At 41.9% G+C, this 20,378-nt stretch overlaps 1 protein-coding gene and 2 non-coding genes across 3 annotated transcripts; 1 reads left to right on the forward strand and 2 right to left on the reverse strand.

The window, feature by feature from the left end:
- The first annotated feature begins 3,009 nt into the window (after positions 1–3,009).
- Positions 3,010–10,354, forward strand: LOC120253542. Its single transcript, XM_039261875.1, has 4 exons — positions 3,010–3,397; positions 3,953–4,489; positions 8,893–8,964; positions 10,221–10,354. The coding sequence occupies exons 1-3, from the start codon at positions 3,010–3,012 to the stop codon at positions 8,934–8,936; spliced, it is 969 nt and encodes a 322-aa protein (XP_039117809.1). The 3' UTR covers positions 8,937–8,964; positions 10,221–10,354.
- Positions 10,355–14,292: 3,938 nt separating this feature from the next.
- On the reverse strand, positions 14,293–14,399 carry LOC120253545. Its single transcript, XR_005534308.1, has one exon. It is a non-coding gene; the product is annotated as a small nucleolar RNA R71 (small nucleolar RNA).
- Positions 14,400–20,038: 5,639 nt separating this feature from the next.
- LOC120253550 lies at positions 20,039–20,145 on the reverse strand. The gene has a single exon (XR_005534312.1). It is a non-coding gene; the product is annotated as a small nucleolar RNA R71 (small nucleolar RNA).
- Positions 20,146–20,378: the final 233 nt, after the last annotated feature.

The following is a 20,378-nucleotide window of genomic DNA, read 5'->3' on the forward strand; positions in this document are numbered from 1 at the left end:
GGGTTGTGAGGCCGATTATTTTGAAAGAAGACATTGTAGATCGTTTTACGCATTATTTGGAGGAGATCTTGAGAAGGCTCAAACGCGGAGACATGAGTCAGGTTTAGAATGCTTGTGGGAGTTTGACTTTTTTCTTTACTTTGCTTATGTTTTGCCTTTTGAGTTTAACTTGTTGTTTAAGTATTTTGAGTGTTCTTTTGTGTTAGGAACTTAGTTATGGTTTTTGGGAGGTTTTTAAAGTGGGAGAGAGTCATTTTGGAGGTTAACCTGAAAGCCTCACGGTTTCCATGCGGGCGCATGGAAGCCCGTGAGGGTTTCTGGTAAAAATTCAATTTTTGTGGGCTGAAATGGACCAACCTGAAAGCCTCACGGCCTCCATGCGGGCGCATGGAGCCCGTGAAGATTTCAGAAGTGGCCTCAAAGTGGTCTCACGAGCCTTGGCATATATATTGACCTTCTTGGACCTTCTAGGACATTCCTAGCTTCTTTTTTTCTCCTTCTTCCTTCTCCTCTGATTTTCTTCATTTTTTCTCTTCAAACCTCTCATCTTTGATCCCCAAACAAAAGAAGAAGTGGAAATCTCATCTCCTTACAAGAAGAAGAGTTCGATTAAGGCATAGAGAGGATTATCGGTGAGTTAGGCTACATCAACTTCCTCCTTTTCACTCCTCTCATCCTTGTTGTGATTCTTTTGAAATTTTTTTGTGAGAAATCTTAGTTATTGAAGTGATTTAAAGATTAGAATCATTTTTAAGGTTGTAAAACCATGATTTGGTGAGGAAATGAGAGACATCTTGCATCTCAAGGGTTCGGGTTACTGTAGCACCGACCCAAGTTGAATTCCTTTTTGTTCTTTTTTTGTCTGATTTTTGAGGATTTTTAAAGGTTTCATTCTTGTTATATCTTCTTATTAGAGTGCTTAGAAAACTCTAGAAACAATTTACTCCTATTTTAAGCACATTTTCCTTCTTTTTTTAATTGGTTGTAGTATTGTTGTTGAATCTTGCTTTTTGTTGGTTGTTTAACGGCTTCTAGGAGGAGAAGCTTCAAGCAAAGGAAAAGAGATTATAGACAAGTAACTTTGGAGGGTGTTAGCTCGCCAAGTTTGTGAGTGGGATTTACTAAATTATGGACTATATATCATGCATATATATACATATATATATATTGGCCTTTGAATGACAAGATTTCTATCTATAAAACTCTTGAGATGTTATTCATTGGATTTGGATATCATGAGGATTTATGATTTGATCTCCTTCATGGTTTTTTTACTAAAGATTATTAATATACATATGTTGTTGTTATGATTTGAAAAAAATATGTTTTTAGAAGATATGTTTGAATTATGTATCCTTATAAAAGATTGATGTTTTTTTCCTATGATGACCAAAAAGCTTTGGGTAAAACAAATTGAATATTACCATGAAAATGATGTAATTGATTTGAGGGTATACATATGTGTTTTTCAATGAATATTCTTGTATGTCTGTTTTTAACGAAAAATGTTTTTCATTGAATGGTTATGAACAAGTTGTTGACTTTTTGGAGTGAGATTGGCATTTGTGAATACTTGTTCCCTATTGATGAATATATTTAGCCTCACGGGCCGAATGCTATTTATTGCTTTCATTCATGATTTGTGAACATAGTCCTGAATAAGGACCCTTTTTCGAGTTTGTAATGAATATTTGGATTTTTATTATGCAAACACCCGTGGGGTCTTGAACATATCCATGGAAATGGTGGGCTACGGCCTTCATGTTCTTGACGGGGTGGTTTTTGATGGTGACGAAACCCCAATACTTACTGCAGTGAGAGTGTGGATGGTTTCCACGGGCCGACTGTATAGAGGTGGCGTGGAATACTTGTCAAACCGGTTATGCCATTTTCGGTGGGAGCGTAGAGCCCACGACTTGGATATAGTTGGGTTGTTCGAGTCACCACACGAACTTCCCAGTGACCAACGCCAAGATATGCGCATCTTGGTGGCTCCCGACCCTAACCGCTGCCACGGTTAGTGAGGGAGGGTTTTTCGAGGCTATTTAAAAATATATTTGTTTATTTTTAATCGATGATTTATACATTTTTTTGAATTATGAGTTACTAAGCCAAAGTATAAACTTGGATTTCTTACTCATATGGATTTTTGAGATGATTTAAAAAGAGTTTTTATCGAGCATTTCATTGTTGTAAATTTTTATATCTTAATTTATACTTGACGATCAAAGTATATTGAATATTTTTGAGGAGTTGAAATATATTTTTTTACCTTTTTACTTTAATATATTATGTATGGGATATAGCTCCATGTTTAGCCACTCACCGAGTAACCTAGTTACTCATCCCCTCTTATTTTTTTCCCTCCCCGGTGTGACATGACAGATGGGATAGAAGCGTGAAGTGCTTGGCGGAGTAGTTTGTATTTTCTTAAAGTGCTGTATGAAGCTTATATATTTTTGGCATGTAGTTGATGGATCCACTAGGATATTACCAACCCCTAATATTAATATGTATCTTTCTTCTTTGATACTTTTTAAATATGTTGGTTAGCTTTATGTTGTGTATGAGATGTATACTCTCTAAGTGAATGGTTGTTGTCATGGTTTTAAATTAAAGTGATGGGTTGTGTAGGAACATTTGGGTATATTGGATTGCTAGAATGTTTATTATTGTTATAGTGGTTTTTGTACAGGAAAGCAGAGTTAGCCTTACGGTGATCTAGGGGTGAGTTAGTGTTGGACCTCCCTTGGGTTATCGTGGCGGTATGTCATGAGTGGGACCCAGCGAGGGCAGGGCGTGACATACTTTAGTGGTATCGAGCCACTGGTTTTAGAGTTTAGGGTGTAGATTTAGGCAGGTATAATCTAGATCTAGAGTTAGTTTCTCGATTGGGTCAAATGTCTGATTTTTTTGTCTTTGTTACTAGTGGATCCAAGCGAGTCTGCATATAGCATTGGTGCATATTGTGGATTTCTAAAAGATGTCTTATGTTTTTATTTCAGTAAGATGCCAGCACAACATTCACGCACTCGCCGTGGAAGAGTTAATTCCCCTGCTGTTGCTACACCAAGAGCTCAGAGAGGTGGAAGGCGAGGAGAACCAACCCCGCCCCCATCTCCATCGCCACCTAGGCAGGAGGCCAGTTCAAGGCATGATCCTGCGGTGGCGGCCTACATGCATGCCCCGGAGGTTCAGGGGAGCTACTCCCATGCTCGCTACGTCCCAACTCACGAGGCATTAGAAGCCTTTAGGGTCTCATTGGGCTACCAAGGGAGGCGGCCTACCTACCGAGAGTACCAGGACTTCTTAGACTATTGGAGGATTTTTGGGAGACAGGCTCAGACTACCCCAGTAACTACCCCACAGACACTCGCACCACCACGGGCCCCGAGTGGTTCATTCCACCCCAGGAGAGGCCCGGTGGACCTAGTCAAGCCTTAGCTTTGTCCAAGCTTCTAAAAGAAGCTCGGCGACTTGGATGTGGTTCTTTTGATGGCACTAGTGATGCCATGATTGCTAAAGAATGGGTCAAGCGGGTAATTGCTACCTTTGATGACATGAGTTTAGGTGGTGAGACCCAGACTCGGGGTTGCTACTAGGTTGTTGGAGGCGGAGCTCGAATTTGGTGGGAAAGTTTGAAGAGTAGATCATTTGGGCAGGGGTTACATGGTCGATTTTTCTGCGTGAATTTGATGAAGAATATTACACCGGTTTCACCGTGATCGGAAGAGGCATGAGTTTATGAGGGCCGGTTCAGGGAAATAAGGCAGATTCTACGAATATGAGACGAGAATTGAAAGATTTGGCTAATTTTTGTTCCGAGTTAGCACCCTCTTGAGGAAGTTCTTTGTTCTAAATTTGAAGTTGGTTTGAACTTGGGTATTAGAGAAAGAATGAGCGAGTTACAAGCAAGCAAAGTTTTTAAGGAGATGGTACAATCGACTTTGAGGGCGAAGCGAGTTGGTTAGAGAAGGCAAGAGAGTTCGAGAGAACATAGCTAAGAGAAGAAGCTTGGAGGCGGGACAGCCATCCAAGAAGAGTAGGAGTGAGGGTTCCTCCAAGGGCAATTCTACTCCAGGCCCCACTAGACCTCCACTATCTCAGAGTGGTGATCAGCAGAGACTTACACGTTCTGATAGCGCTCCTAGTGTCAGAGGCCCAGAAGCTAGTAACAGGTGCAAGAATTGTGGAAAGCCGCATAAAGGACAGTGTCAGACACCTCGCAAGTGCTTCCATTGCGGTCAAACTGGACATTTGAGGTCAGCATGTCCAGAGTTGGGACGGGGTGGATCTACACCAGCATCTCAGGACCGTCCTAGCCAGTTCAGAGGTTCTCAGCCAGTAGCATCTTCCCCAGTTACTACCAAGTCGGGAGCTGCTAGCAACACTTCGCAGCCAGGTGCCCATCGACCTCAGACCAGAGCTCAGACCCGAGTATTTGCCATGACAGAGGAAGAGGCTGAGTGTAGGCCTAATGTGATCACAGGTACACTATCCATCTTCCAGCATAATGCTTTTGCATTGATTGATTCTGGGTCAGAGCGTTCTTTTGTTAGTACTACATTTGCATGTCATGCGAATAGTGACCCTTCCCCCTTGGGTGGTGAGTTAGTGATACAAACTCCTTTAGGTGAAGAGGTAGTAAGGAGTTTGGTGTACAGGGAGTGTCCAGTGCTAATTAATGGAGTTGTCTTGAAGGCAGACTTAATACCTTTGGAGATCAAAGATTTTTGATGCCATTCTTGGCATGGATTGGTTGGATAGACATCATGCTTCCATTGATTGTTTCAAGAAGGAAGTTACTTTTTCCCGTGTCTTCGGGGACCCCTGCAGTGGTGTTAAAGGGTGTGAGAAGGACTTTGCCTTCATGTTTAATTTCATCCATGGAAGCTAGAAGATTGTTGGGCAAGGGTTGCCCAATGATTTTTAGCTCATGTGGTAGATACAAGAGTTAAGGAGCCAGCTTTAGAAGAGATGCCAGTGGTGAGTGAGTTTCGGGATGTTTTTTTCACGAAGACTTACCAGGTTTACCACCGAGATAGAGAAATGGAGTTTGCTATAGATTTACTACAGTACGGCTCCTATTTCTATACCACCTTATCGGATGGCACCAGCAGAGCTAAGAGAATTGAAGACTCAATTGCAAGATCTTGTAGACAAAGGGTTTTTATTCGACCAAGTGTATCACCTTGGGGTGCACCGATTCTCTTTGTAAAGAAGAAGGATGGATCTATGAGGTTGTGCATAGATTACGAGGCAATTAAATCGGGTGACAATCAAGAACAAGTACCCATTGCCAAGGATTGATGATTTATTTGATCAATTGAAGGGAGCAAAGGTGTTCTCTAAAATTGATTTGCGATGCGGGTATCATCGAGTTGAAGATTAAGTCGGGAGGATGTCCCAAAGACAGACTTTTTCGGACCCGTTATGGCCATTATGAGTTTTTTTGGTGATGCCATTTGGTTTGACTAATGCTCCTGCGACTTTTTATGGATTTGATGAACGAGGGTGTTTAGACCTTATTTGAGACAAGTTTGTCATTGTGTTTTATTGATGATATTTTTGGTCTATTCACCTTCAAACGAGGGAGCATGCTCGACATCTTAGGATTGTTTTGCAAACTCTTGGGAGAAGAAATTATATGCTAAATTCTCCAAGTGCGAGTTTTGGCTCTATGAAGTTGGATTTCTTGGACATGTGGTGTCAGGAGAAGGGATATTTGTGGATCCAAAAGAAAGTTGAAGCCATTGTAAAAGTGGGAAAGGCCGAAGAATGTTACCGAAGTTCGAAGTTTTTCTTGGACTTGCGGGTTATTATAGGAGATTTGTGGAAGGATTTTTCTTCAATTGCCTTGCCATTATCAAAGTTAACTCGTAAGGAAGTGAAGTTTTTCTTGGAATGATGAGTGTGAAAAGCAGCTTTTCAAACTTTGAAGGACCGTTTGACATCGACTCCGAGTGCTTACTTTGCCAGAAAGTGGGAAAGAGTTTGTAGTCTACAGTGATGCTTCTCTGCAAGGTTTAGGTTGTGTGTTGATGCAAGAGGGAAAAGTGGTGGCCTATGCCTCTAGGCGATTAAAAGCGACATGAGTGGAATTACCCCACCCACGGTTTGGAGTTAGGAGTGGTGGTTTTTGTTTTGAAGATTTGGAGGCATTATCTTTTTTTGGAGAAAGCGTGTCGGATTTTTTACTGGACCATAAAAAGCTTGAAGTATCTTTTTACTCAGAAGGAATTGAACTTGAGGCAGCGACGATGGTTGGAATTAATAAAGGATTATGATTTGATCATAGACTATCATCCAGGAAAAGCAAATGTGGTTGCTGATGCTTTGAGTAGGAAGTCTACTTGATATCTTCTTTGAGGGTGTCCTATGTGCAACTTCTTTCAGCAATGAAGTGCTTGAGATTAGACCTTAACGTTGGAGATCTTTGGAGCATTAGTAGCCAGACTTCATAGTAAGACCATTACTTGTTGGATCGTATTAAGGAGCTTGAGGGTAATGATGAAAAAGTTGATACAAGAGATGCGAGAGGTTACATACGGAAGAGACTAGTGAGTTCGGGGACTGAGAGAAGATGGAATCCTAGAGTTTTCGAGGGGCGTGTTTGTGTTCCAGCGATTTAGAGCTCAAGAAAGTAATTTTTGGAAGAAGCTCATTCTTCGACTTATGCGAGTTCATCACGGAAGTACCAAGATGTACGAGAACAATCAAGGAGAATTATTGGTGGCGGGGAATGAAGAAAGAGATAGCGAGTTTGTGGCTAAGTGCCTAGTGTGCCAACAAGTCAAGGCAGAGCATCAAAGACCTTCAGGATTGTTACAACCTCTTCCAATCCCAGAATGGAAGTGGGAGCATATAACGATGGATTTTGTGGTAGGTTTACCACGAACAACTCGAGGTTTTGATGCAGTGTGGGTGATAGTGGATAGATTGACAAAGTCAGCACATTTCTTAGCAGTGCATACTAAGTATTCCTTGGAGAAATTGGCAAAGTTGTACATAGATGAGATAGTGAAATTGCATGGAGTACCAGTTTCGATAGTTTTCGGATCGAGACCCTAGATTTACCTCTCGTTTTTGGCCAAGATTTCAGGAGGCTCTAGGTACAACTTTAAAGTTTAGTACTGCTTATCATCCTCAGACAGATGGTCAATCAGAAAGAACCATTCAGACCCTTGAAGACATGTTAAGAGCTTGTGTTATAGATTTTCAAGGAAGTTGGGATCAACACCTAGCATTGGTGGAGTTTGCCTATAATAATAGCTTTCAAGCAAGCATTGGTATGGCTCCATACGAAGCCTTGTATGGAAGGAAGTGTAGGACTCCTCTTTGTTGGGATGAAGTGGGAGAAAGGAAGCTTCAAAGTGTGGAATTAATTGATCAAACTATTGAGAAAGTGAAAGTGATTAGAGATAGATTGAAAGCATGCTCGGGGATAGGCAAAAGAGTTATCTCGACAATCGAAGGAGATTCTTGGAGTTTGAAGTTGGTGATAGAGTATTCTTAAAAATTTCTCCATGGAAAGGGGTAATTCGGTTTCGAGGTAGGGGAAAGTTGAATCCCCGATATATAGGTCCATTTTTGATTCTAGAGAGAATTGGACCGGTAGCCTATCGATTAGAATTACCACCTGAGTTGGAAAAGATTCACAATGTGTTTCATGTCTCCGTGTTGAAGAAGTATATCCCTGACTCTTCTCATTGTCTTGAAACACCACCAGTGGAGTTAAGAGAAGATTTGAAGTTTGAGGTGCAACCGGTGAAGATTTTGGATCACCAAGTGAAAAATCTTCGAAGAAAGAACATACCTATGGTAAAAGTACTTTGGAGGAATGATGTTGTAGAAGAAATAACTTGGGAACCAGAAGGAGCAATGAAGAGTAAATATCCCTTGTTGTTTGAAACTAGAGGTATGCTAAATTTCGAGGCCGAAATTTCTTTAAGGGGGGTAGGATGTGGGAGTTTGACTTTTTTCTTTACTTTGCTTATGTTTTGCCTTTTGAGTTTAACTTGTTGTTTAAGTATTTTGAGTGTTCTTTTGTGTTAGGAACTTAGTTATGGTTTTTGGGAGGTTTTTAAAGTGGGAGAGAGTCATTTTGGAGGTTAACCTGAAAGCCTCACGGTTTCCATGCGGGCGCATGGAAGCCCGTGAGGGTTTCTGGTAAAAAATTCAATTTTTGTGGGCTGAAATGGACCAACCTGAAAGCCTCACGGCCTCCATGCGGGCGCATGGAGCCCGTGAAGATTTCAGAAGTGGCCTCAAAGTGGTCTCACGAGCCTTGGCATATATATTGACCTTCTTGGACCTTCTAGGACATTCCTAGCTTCTTTTTTTCTCTCCTTCTTCCTTCTCCTCTGATTTTTCTTCATTTTTTCTCTCTTCAAACCTCTCATCTTTGATCCCCAAACAAAAGAAGAAGTGGAAATCTCATCTCCTTACAAGAAGAAGAGTTCGATTAAGGCATAGAGAGGATTATCGGTGAGTTAGGCTACATCAACTTCCTCCTTTTCACTCCTCTCATCCTTGTTGTGATTCTTTGAAATTTTTTTGTGAGAAATCTTAGTTATTGAAGTGATTTAAAGATTAGAATCATTTTAAGGTTGTAAAAACCATGATTTGGTGAGGAAATGAGAGACATCTTGCATCTCAAGGGTTCAGGGTTACTGTAGCACCGACCCAAGTTGAATTCCTTTTTTGTTCTTTTTTTGCTGATTTTTGAGGATTTTTAAAGGTTTCATTCTTGTTATATCTTCTTATTAGAGTGCTTAGAAAACTCTAGAAACAATTTACTCCTATTTTTAAGCACATTTTTCCTTCTTTTTTTAATTGGTTGTAGTATTGTTGTTGAATCTTGCTTTTTGTTGGTTGTTTAACGGCTTCTAGGAGGAGAAGCTTCAAGCAAAGGAAAAGAGATTATAGACAAGTAACTTTGGAGGGTGTTAGCTCGCCAAGTTTGTGAGTGGGATTTACTAAATTATGGACTATATATCATGCATATATATACATATATATATATTGGCCTTTGAATGACAAGATTTCTATCTATAAAAACTCTTGAGATGTTATTCATTGGATTTGGATATCATGAGGATTTATGATTTGATCTCCTTCATGGTTTTTTTACTAAAGATTATTAATATACATATGTTGTTGTTATGATTTGAAAAAAATATGTTTTTAGAAGATATGTTTGAATTATGTATCCTTATAAAAGATTGATGTTTTTTTCCTATGATGACCAAAAAGCTTTGGGTAAAAACAAATTGAATATTACCATGAAAAATGATGTAATTGATTTGAGGTATACATATGTGTTTTTCAATGAATATTCTTGTATGCTGTTTTTTTAACGAAAAATGTTTTTCATTGAATGGTTATGAACAAGTTGTTGACTTTTTGGAGTGAGATTGGCATTTGTGAATACTTGTTCCCTATTGATGAATATATTTAGCCTACGGGCGAGAATGCTATTTATTGCTTTCATTCATGATTTGTGAACATAGTCCTGAATAAGGACCCTTTTCAGTTTGTAATGAATATTTGGATTTTATTATGCAAACACCCGTGGGGTCTTGAACATATCCATGGAAATGGTGGGCTACGGCCTTCATGTTCTTGACGGGGTGGTTTTGATGGTGACGGGAAACCCCAATACTTACTGCGAGTGAGAGTGTGGATGGTTTCCACGGGCCGACCTGTATAGAGGTGGCGTGGAATACTTGTCAAACCGGTTATGCCATTTCGGTGGGAGCGTAGAGCCACGACTTGGATATAGTTGGGTTGTTCGGGTCACCACACGAACTTCCCAGTGACCAACGCCAAGATATGCGCATCTTGGTGGCTCCTGACCTAACCGCGGCCACGGTTAGTGAGGGAGGGTTTTCGAGGCTATTTAAAATATATTTGTTTATTTTAATCGATGATTTATACATTTTTGAATTATGAGTTACTAAGCCAAAGTATAAACTTGGATTTCTTACTCATATGGATTTTGAGATGATTTAAAAGAGTTTTATCGAGCATTTCATTGTTGTAAATTTTATATCTTAATTTATACTTGACAGTCAAAGTATATTGAATATTTTGAGGAGTTGAAATATATTTTTTTTACCTTTTTACTTTAATATATTATGTATGGGATATAGCTCCATGTTTAGCCACTCACTGAGTAACCTAGTTACTCATCCCCTCTTTATTTTTCCCTCCCCCAGGTGACAGCACAGCAGCGGGATAGAAGCGTGAAGTGCTTGGCAGAGTAGTTTGTATTTTCTTAAGCTGTGTATGAAGCTTATATATTTTGGCATGTAGTTGATGGATCCACTAGGATATTACCAACCCTAATATTAATATGTATCTTTCTTCTTTGATACTTTTAAATATGTTGGTTAGCTTTATGTTGTGTATGAGATGTATACTCTCTAAGTGAATGGTTGTTGTCATGGTTTAAATTAAAGTGATGGGTTGTGTAGGAACATTTGGGTATATTGGATTGCTAGAATGTTTATTATTGTTATAGTGGTTTTGTACAGGAAACAGGTTAGCCTTACGGTGATCTAGGGGTGAGTTAGTGTTGGACCTCCCTTGGGTTATCGTGGCGGTATGTCATGAGTGGGACCCGCGAGACGGGGCGTGACAATGCTAGAATGTGTGCCAACCTCCTTGTATTCGAGCTAAAGCAATGATTCGGAGGAGCACGATGGTAGTTACATCCTAGTATTCTGGCTAGTGCATATTTAGCAAGATCTCCACCAACATGCCCATTTATTGAAGAACCAAGACGATCTACGACGTGAACGTGTGCCCGTTTACAATAGCGAAATACTGTAGCAAGGCAGAAGAAGGAGTTGACCAGAGAAGCCACATGGGCGTGTGGAAATTCAACACACCTTTGTGTTAATTCCACAAGCCCATGTGGAATATCCACAGGGGTGTGTGGAATATCAACAAGGGCGTGTGGATTCCCGATTCCAGCCCTTTAAAATCTGATTTTAGCCCCGATTTTAGTATTCTTTTCTCCTTCTTTTCCCCAACTTAAGAGAGGGCTGGGGCTAGGGTTTTGAGAGATATTGGCTAGGGATTGAGAGATATTCTACAGCTCCAACATCACCCTCCATTTGGAAGAAGGTCAGTGGGAGAGTTTTCGTCGACACTGATCCGGCGAGGTGTATCCTAGGCCGGATAAAGGAACCTTTGGATGAGTAAAGGACTCTCCACAAGACCATCGTCACTACTATCGAGGTGGTTTTCTAAGGATTTATTGCTTTTACATTCGATTTCATTGATTATAATTACCTCCATGGAGAGCTAAACCAATTAGTTGGTACTTGGACTGTGAACCTGAGGATGTATTCGTTTCATTGAACCTTGTTATTATGCTTTCATTAATTGATGTTTTTATTGAGTTCTAATCTTGAATGCATTGATTATATGAATACTCCCTTAGAGTGACACTAAGGTTGAGAGTTCTTGTTGGTAACCTTTGTGAGTGAGTGACACACCACGAGAGTTACACAAAGCTAGATTAGAGAGGGTTGAGAGGGTGAGTAGAGAGGTAGCGGAGCATCCCCTTTCCCCTCCGGTGTGATTTATTCTAACTCCAATTCCTTAAGTTCTTTGTAGTCATAGTGGAGTGAATGGGCTAAGGGATGACCTTCCGCTGGGGCTTAGTTGCGAGTGCAATGGAGTGAAGCATTTAAGTGATTTTAGCATCTAGGGCTTAATTGTGGCTAGGAACCTTCCGCCTGGACCAAAGAGTTAGGCCTATAATAAGTGCTTGTGCCATATGAATGCGAAACGTTCATTCCTTATGTTGAGCATTACTTTTCTCAGGTTTTTACATTAATATGTGTGTTTTTATGTTACTTTTACACAGGTAGGGCTGTGAGGCCGAGTTTGAAGAAAATAGGCCAATGTGGATCATAATGCACTTATTTTGGAGGAGATCTTGCTAATGTTCAAACGTGAAGACATAGGCCAGGTGTGAGATGCTAGAGTGTGTGCCAACCTCCTCGCATTCGAGTGAGCACATCCATTTGGAGGGGCACAAAGGGAGTCACACTTGAGCATTCTGACATATGCATATAAGAACAAGAACCCCACCAATATGTATATTATTGAAGAAGCAAGTGATTCAAGACGTGAACGTGTGCCCATTTGTGTTACCCCGACGGAAGTACAGAATTGGGAAGTTATATAGCAAATACTGTAGCAAATACTGTAGCAGCACTGTTCACAGCCGGCCGAGAAATCCGGAAACAGAGAATCCACACGGGCGTGTGGAAATTATCAACGCCCGTGTGGAAATTCCACATGGGCGCGTGTATCGTCCAAGCCCGTGGAGTTGCCCAATTCCAGCCCTATTTAAAGCCGATTCACCCCCAATTTTGGTATTCTTTTCTCCATCTTTTCCCCAACTAGCGAGAGGGCTTCGGCTATGGTTTTGAGGGGTATTGGCCTAGGTTTTGGAGAGGTTCTATGGCTCTGACATCGTGATTCCATTAGGAAGAAGGTTGGTAGGGGAGCTTCGATCGAGGCGTATCCTATACCGGACGAAGGAATCTTTGGACGACGAGTAGAGGACTTTCCACAAGACCATCGACACAACCATCTAGAGGGTTTCTTTATGGATTCATTGCTTTTACATTCAATTTCTTTGATTGTACTTAGCTCCATGGAGAGCTAAACCCCTAGTGGGTACTTGGGTGATTGTGAACCCTAGGATGTATTCGTTTCTTTGAACTTCTTTATTATGCTTTCAATAAATTGATGTTTATTGTGAGTTCCAACCTTGAATGCTTGACTGTATGAACATTTCCCCTAGAGTGACACTAGGGTTGAGAGTTCTTGTTGGTAACCTTGTGAGTGAGTGACACATGACGAGCGTTAGACAAAGCTAGGTTGGAGACGGTTGAGAGGGTGAGTCGAGAGGTACAGGAGCGTCCCCTTTCCGCTCCAACGTGATAAATTCTACCTCCGTTCCTCGAGTTCTTTATGGCCATAATAGAGTGAATGGTCTAAGGGGTGAACCTCCGCTGGGGCCTACTTGCGCGTGCAATGGAGTGAAGCGTTGAGGTGATCTTAGTATCTAGGGCTTAATTGTGGCTAGGGACCTTCTGCCTGGACCAAAGGGTTAGGTCAAAATCTAGGAAGAGATTTATCACTTGGAATCCCTAGAGCTCATTGCAACTCTATGCGAGTGCGAGGTGTTGAGATTGTTCGATTTCTCCTCCGGGACATGTGTAGAGTTAGGCATAGTTGACATTAAATTTGGGACTATGTATGTAAGGATTTCCAAGACTCACCATTGCATTGATTAGGAAGCATAATAGAGAGTTCTTGCACTTGAAGCGTTTATCCTAGGTGAAGCGTCATCCGAGTACCCCATCTTTATCGATTGCCTTGCCTCCTCCTTACTTTTGCTCTCTTACTTGTTGCTTTTAATTTCTGAGAATTGAATCATTACCACACTTATCATTGTTGATACTCCACATAGCTAAGAATCGAATTAAGTGTCTTCACTCCCTACTCCCTATGGATTCGACCCCGCTCATCCGGGATTATTACTTCGACAAACCCGTGCACTTGCGGGATATAAGCAAGGGTATCTTGTCAAGTTTTTGGCGCCGTTGCCAGGGAGCTAGGCGTTTAGAGATACTTTGCACTTTGTTTCTTAGCTATTTCACCACACATTCTATTTCATATCTTCTTATTCTATCATCGTTCTGATTTTCTTTTTCTTTACTTTTGGTGTAGCTCCAGGTTATGACCCGAGGGAATCCATCAATATTGATTGAAGGAGACCCTGAGCTTGAACGTATACTTCGAAGGAAAGGGAAAGAACCTGTACAAGAACAGCCTAATCCAGCTGATTTGGAAGTAGAAGGATCTGACAACATGGCAGAACAAAATGAGCAATAACGAACACTATCAGATTATGCCAGACCTTCAGTGTTGGGGACACAATCGAGTATTGTGCGTCCCCCAATTACAGCTTAGAACTTCAAGCTAAAGCCGCCATTCATCCATATGTTGCAGCAGTCCGCACAATTCAACTGTTTGGCTGATGACGATCCAAATAGTCACATAGAGAGCTTCCTCGAGGTGTGCGACATGCTGAAGATAAATGGTGTGATGGATGATGCCATCATGTTGAGAGCCTTCCCATTTTCCTTAAAGGGGAAAGCAAAGCGTTAGCTACACTCATTACCTAGAGCATCAATCACTACATGGGAGGAGATGGTAGAAGCTTTTCTAGCCCATTATTTCCCTCCCGGAATATCAGCAAAGCTTAGGAATGAGATCTCATCCTTTATGCAGTTGGAATTGGAGTCTCTATTTGAGACATCGGAAAGGTTCAAGGAACTCCTGTGAAAGTGTCCGCAACACGGATTTCCATAGTGGATGATTGTTCAAACCTTCTACAATGGTTTGAACCCGAGTACAAGGTAACTCTTGGATGCGGCGGCAGGAGGTACCTTAGGTAGCAAAACCCCCGACGAGGCTCGTTAATTGATTGAGGAAATGGGGTTAAATAGCTACCAGTGGAACGCTAGGGAAAAGAAAAAAGTGGTCGGTCTCCATGAAATTGATGCGGTAACTTCATTGGCGGCCCAAGTGGAGAGTTTGAGTAAGAAGCTAGATCTTATAGCTTCAAATAGGGTTGCGGCTGTGACCAATTGCACCGGTTGTGGTGGAGGACATGCTCCCTCCGATTGCCCTATCGTCATTGGTGATGTTTCTTCAGTTGAGAATGTTGACTTTGTAGGTAATGGAATGAGACCTCAAGGGAATCCATACAGCAACACCTACAATTCAGTTTGGAAGAATCATCCTAATTTTTCATGGAGTAATCAAGGACCACAGAAGACCATGGGGCCATCGGGGTTCCAACAACAACAACAAGCCCCTCAAGTGGAAAACAGAATTTCAGGCTTCAAAACCCGAATGACAGATTTGGAGAAGCACTTGGCTAGATTTGTTCAATCAGCAAACACAAGGTTTGAATCAGTCGAGGCTACACTTCGCAATCACACCACCTCCATGCACAACCTTGAAAATCAAGTGCGGCAAATTGCGAAGTCTCTCTCCGAAAGGCCACATGGGAGTTTACCAAGCAACACGAAAACCAACCCGAGAGAACATGTGAAGGTGATCGCTTTGAGAAGCGGTCGTGAGGTTGAAGGGAGGCTTCCGAGTGAGAAGCCGAAAGAACACGCACCCGAGGTTGTAGAGGTTAAGAAGGGAGCAAACAAAGAGAAAGAGGTGGTACCCCCACCTTTCAAGCCAAGAATCCCTTTATCCCTCTAGATTGAAGAATGACCAAGGGGATGAACAAAGATAAGAAGTTCCTCGAGTTTGTTCAAGCAACTCCACATCAACATTCCTTTTGTTGAGGCTTTGGCTCAAATGCCTAAGTATGCGAAGTTCCTGAAAGACCTATTGACCAACAAGAGGAAATTGGAGGAGAGTGCTTCAGTGGTGCTTGATGCTTCATGCTCGGCGGTGTTGTAAAAGAACATGCCGAACAATAAGAAGGACCCGGGAAGCTTCATTATTCCGTGTAACATCGTCAATTTAGGTGAGGAAATGGCATTGGCGGATTCAGGGGCAAGTATCAACGTCATGCCATATACTTTCTTCCAAAAGCTAGGCTTGGGTGAGCCTAGGCCTAGTCGGATGACTTTACAATTGGCGGACCGAACGGTATGACATCCGAGAGGCATCATTGAAGATGTGCTTGTCAAGGTGGACAAGTACATTTTTTCGGTTAATTTTGTAGTGCTAGATGTCGATGAGGATGCAGATGTACCCTTGATACTTGGGAGACCGTTCTTGCGGACTTCCAAAGCATTGATTGACATGGACGGCGAAGAGCTCACATTGAGAGTCGGAGACGATAAGCTCACTTACCGCCTTGTTGAAGCCATGCGGCATTCTCTCGATTTTGATGACACTTTGTATTTTCTAGACACTACTGATGAGATTGTTGATGAATATATACAAGAAATGTTCAACCCGGGTCCGTATGAAGGTTTGTTCGACCAAGAGGAAAGCAATGAAAAAGTAATGATGCTTGGTTCAAATGGAGAGGAAACATCTACCCCGGGGATCTTAAAGAAGGTGCTCCGAAAAATGAAGAGGGCTAGGAGACGCCACCGAAAGCGCCCCAAGACTATTGGAGATGTACATGAGCCAAGGAAGTTGGACGAACGATTGCTAGGTGGTCCAAAGCCCGATAATACACCCTCTATCCTCAAGAGACTTTGCTCATCATGCTTTCAAGTTATGGGTTAAAGGGCAACCTTCATTCATGAACCCCCGTGAGGTAAGAAAGATACGTGATAAGTGCTTGTGTGATATGAATGCGAAGCGTTCATTCCTTATGTTGAGCATTACTTTTCTCAGGTTTTTACATTAAAATGTGTGTTTTTATGTTACTTTTACGCAGGTAGGGCTGTGAGGCCGAGTATGAAGGAAATAGGCCAATGTGGATCATAATGCACTTATTTTGGAGGAGATCTTGCTAAAGTTCAAACATGAAGACATAGGATAGATGTGAGATGCTAGAGTGTGTGCCAACCTCCTCGCATTCGAGTGAGCACAGTAGCAACACTGTAGCAATTATTGTAGCAGTACTGTTCACAGCCGGCCGAGAAATCAGAGAAACAGAGACTCCACACGGGTGTGTGGAAATTATCCACGCCCGTGTGGAAATTCTGCACCGGCGCGTGTATCGTCCACGCCCGTGGAGTTGCCCGATTCCAGCCCTATTTAAAGCCGATTCAGCCCCGATTTTGGTATTCTTTTCTTCATCTTTTCCCCAACTTGTGAGAGGGCTTCGGCTAGGTTTTCGAGGGGTATTGGCCAAGGTTTTGGAGAGGTTCTATTGCTCCGACATCGTGATTCCATTAGGAAGAAGGTTGGTAGGGGAGCTTCGATTGAGGCGTATCCTATACCGGACGAAGGAATCTTTGGACGACGAGTAGAGGACTTTCCACAAGACCATCGACACAACCATCTAGAGGGTTTCTTTATGGATTCATTGCTTTTACATTCAATTTCTTTGATTGTACTTAGCTCCATGGAGAGCTAAACCCCTAGTGGGTACTTGGGTGATTGTGAACCCTATGATGTATTCCTTTCTTTGAACTTCTTTATTATGCTTTCAATAAATTGATGTTTATTGTGAGTTCCAACCTTGAATGCTTGATTGTATGAACATTTTCCCTAGAGTGACACTATGGTTGAGAGTTCTTGTTGGTAACCTTGTGAGTGAGTGACACACCACGAGCATTAGACAAAGCTAGGTTGGAGAGGGTTGAGAGGTACAGGAGCGTCCCCTTTCCCGTCCGACGTGATAGATTCTACCTCCGTTCCTCGAGTTCTTTGTGGCCATAATAGAGTGATTGTTCTAAGGGATGAACCTCCGCTGGGCCTAGTTGCACGTGCAATGGAGTGAAGCGTTGAGGTGATCTTAGTATCTAGGGCTTAATTGTGGCTAGGGACCTTCCGCCTGGACCAAAGGGTTAGGTCTAAAACTGGGAAGAGATTTATCACTTGGAATCCCTAGAGCTCATTGCAACTCTATGCGAGTGCGAGGTGTTGAGATTGTTCGATTTCTCTTCCGGGACATGTGTAGAGTTAGGCATAGTTGACCTTATATTTGGGACTATGTATGTAAGGATTTCCACGACTCACCATTGCATTGATTAGGAAGCATAATAGAGAGTTCTTGTACTTGAATCGATTATCCTAGGTGAAGCATCATCCGAGTACCCCATCTTTATCGATTGCCTTGCCTACTCCTTACTTTTGCTCTCTTACTTGTTGCTTTTAATTTCTGAGAATTGAATCATTACCATACTTATCATTGTTGATACTCCATATAGCTAAGAATCGAATTAAGTATCTTTACTCCCTACTCCCTGTGGATTCGACCCCACTCATACGGGATTATTACTTCGACAAACCCGTGCACTTGCGGGATATAAGCAAGGGGATCTTGTTAGCCTACATATAGGAAGAGGATTTATCACTTGGAATCTCTAGAACTCATTGCAATTCTATAGAATTGAGAGATTATTCAATTTCTCCTCCGGGACATGTATAGGGTTTGGCATGGTTGACCTTAGATTTGGGACCATGTATTAAAAGATCTCCATGACTCATTAATGCATTAGTTAGGAAGCATAATAGAGGGTTTTTGTACTTGAAATGGCTGTCTTAGGCGGATCAATATCTGAGTACCGCATTTATATTGATTGCCTTACCTCTCCTTTACTTGTGCTCTCTCTTTTGTCCCTTTTCCTTTTGTTTGCATAACATCTTGTTACACAAATCACTATTCATATTCTGCTTAGTTAAGAAACAATTTAGGTATTTTTATTCCCTACTCCCTGTGGATACGATACCCACTCACCTGGGATTTTATTACTTCGATAAACCCGTGCACTTGACGGACATACGCAAGGGGCGTTGTCAAGTTTTTGGCGTTGTTGCCGGGGATAGGCGTTTAGAGATACTGTGCACTTTGTTTTCTTAGCTATTCATTTATTCATTCTATTTCACATCTTATTTTTTATCATCATTCTGATTTGTTTTCTTTTTTTTGTGCAGTTCCAGGTTCATAACCCGAGGGAACTCCTCAATATTGATTGATGGATATCCCGAGCTCAAACGTACACTTAGAAGAAAAGGGAAAGAACCTGTGCAAGAATAGTCTAATCTAGCTGATTTGGAAGTTGAAGGGTCTGATAATATGGCTGAACAAAATAAGCAACAGAGGACATTGTCCGATTATGCCAAGCCTTCAGTATTGGGGACACAATCGAGTATTGTGCATTCCCCGATTACAGCTAGGAACTTCGAGCTGAAGCAGGCATTCATCCACATGTTGCAACAATCCGCACAGTTTAATGGTTTGGCCGATGTGGATCCAAACCGTCATATAGAGAACTTTTACTGTAGCAGTCATGTAGCAAAATTACTATTCACGCGGCCGCATGGAAAATCCACACGGGCACATGAGGGCACGTGACAGACGCGATCTAAGGCCTATAAATAGCCGTTTTGTCCTATTCTTTCTGATCTTTTGTGTGGCTCTTGAGGGGTGAGACGGCTAGGGTTTGGAGAGGAGGTATTTGCTTAGTGTTTAATTAGTCCTTGTAGTTGATTGGATTTGCATGATTTGTTACTTTGATGTGAGAGAGGTCTCCATTAGAGTTAGAACTTCAAGGTTAAAGAGCGTTGAGAGGGTGAGTCATGAGATAGTGGAGTGTCCCCTCTCCCTTCCGATTGAGTGTATTCTATCTCCGTTCCCTAAGCTCTATGCAACCATATTTGGTGTGAGGCGTGAGATTGAGAGATTTCTCCACCGGGACCTTGTAGGGGGTTAGGATCCTTCGCTGGGAATTAGGGTTGGATCAATCTTTAGGAATCGGATACACCTCTTGGAATTCCTAGAGTGCTTTGAAGTCATATGTGGTGTGAGGTGTTGAGATTGAGCGATTTCTCCACTGGGACCTCATAGGGGACTAGTATCGGTGATCTGGAGGCCGGATCCAATTATATTTGGATTTCCACGACTTAACTTACTCATCATAGAAGCACTTTGCTTATTCGGTACCTAAAACCTGAATCCTAGGGGGAGCATTGTCCGAAGACCCCACTTTTACTGATTGAGATCTCCATCAATTTAACCCTTGCATATTCATCTCTGGTATTCATTTCTTCACACATAAGATCACCACACCTTTCCATTTATCATTAGGTTAGAAAGCAGAGAAGAAGTTAGTACTAGTAGCCCTGTTCCCTGTGGATTCGACTACCTACTCACAGGGGTAATTATTACTTCGACACCCGTGCACTTGCGGTTTACAAGCATATTTGGACATGTGTCAAAGCCTTCCCATTTTCCATAATGGGGAAGGCAAAGCAGTGGCTACACTCATTACCTAGAGCATCAATTACCACAAGGGAGGAGATGGTAGAAGCTTTTCTTACCCGTTATTTCCCTCCTAAAAAATCTGCAAAGCTTAGGAATGAGATCTCATCCTTTGTACAGTCAGAATTGGAGTCTCTATTTGAGATGTGTGAAAGGTTCACGGAGCTCTTGAGAAAGTACCCGCAACACGGATTCCCAGAGTGGATGATTGTTTAGACTTTTTACAATGGGTTGAATCTGAGCACAAGGCAACTCTTGGATGCAGAAGCAGGAGGTACCTTAGGTAGTAAAACCCTGGGTAAGGCTCATCAACTAATTAAAGAAATGGGGTTAAATAGCTACCAATGGAATGCTAGGGAGAAGAAGAAGGTGGTCGGGCTTCATGAGATAGATGTAGTAACTTCATTGGCGGCTCAAGTGGAATCAT

This window comes from Dioscorea cayenensis, unplaced genomic scaffold, assembly GCF_009730915.1.
Source record: "Dioscorea cayenensis subsp. rotundata cultivar TDr96_F1 unplaced genomic scaffold, TDr96_F1_v2_PseudoChromosome.rev07_lg8_w22 25.fasta BLBR01000114.1, whole genome shotgun sequence".
Classification (NCBI taxonomy): Eukaryota; Viridiplantae; Streptophyta; class Magnoliopsida; order Dioscoreales; family Dioscoreaceae; genus Dioscorea; species Dioscorea cayenensis.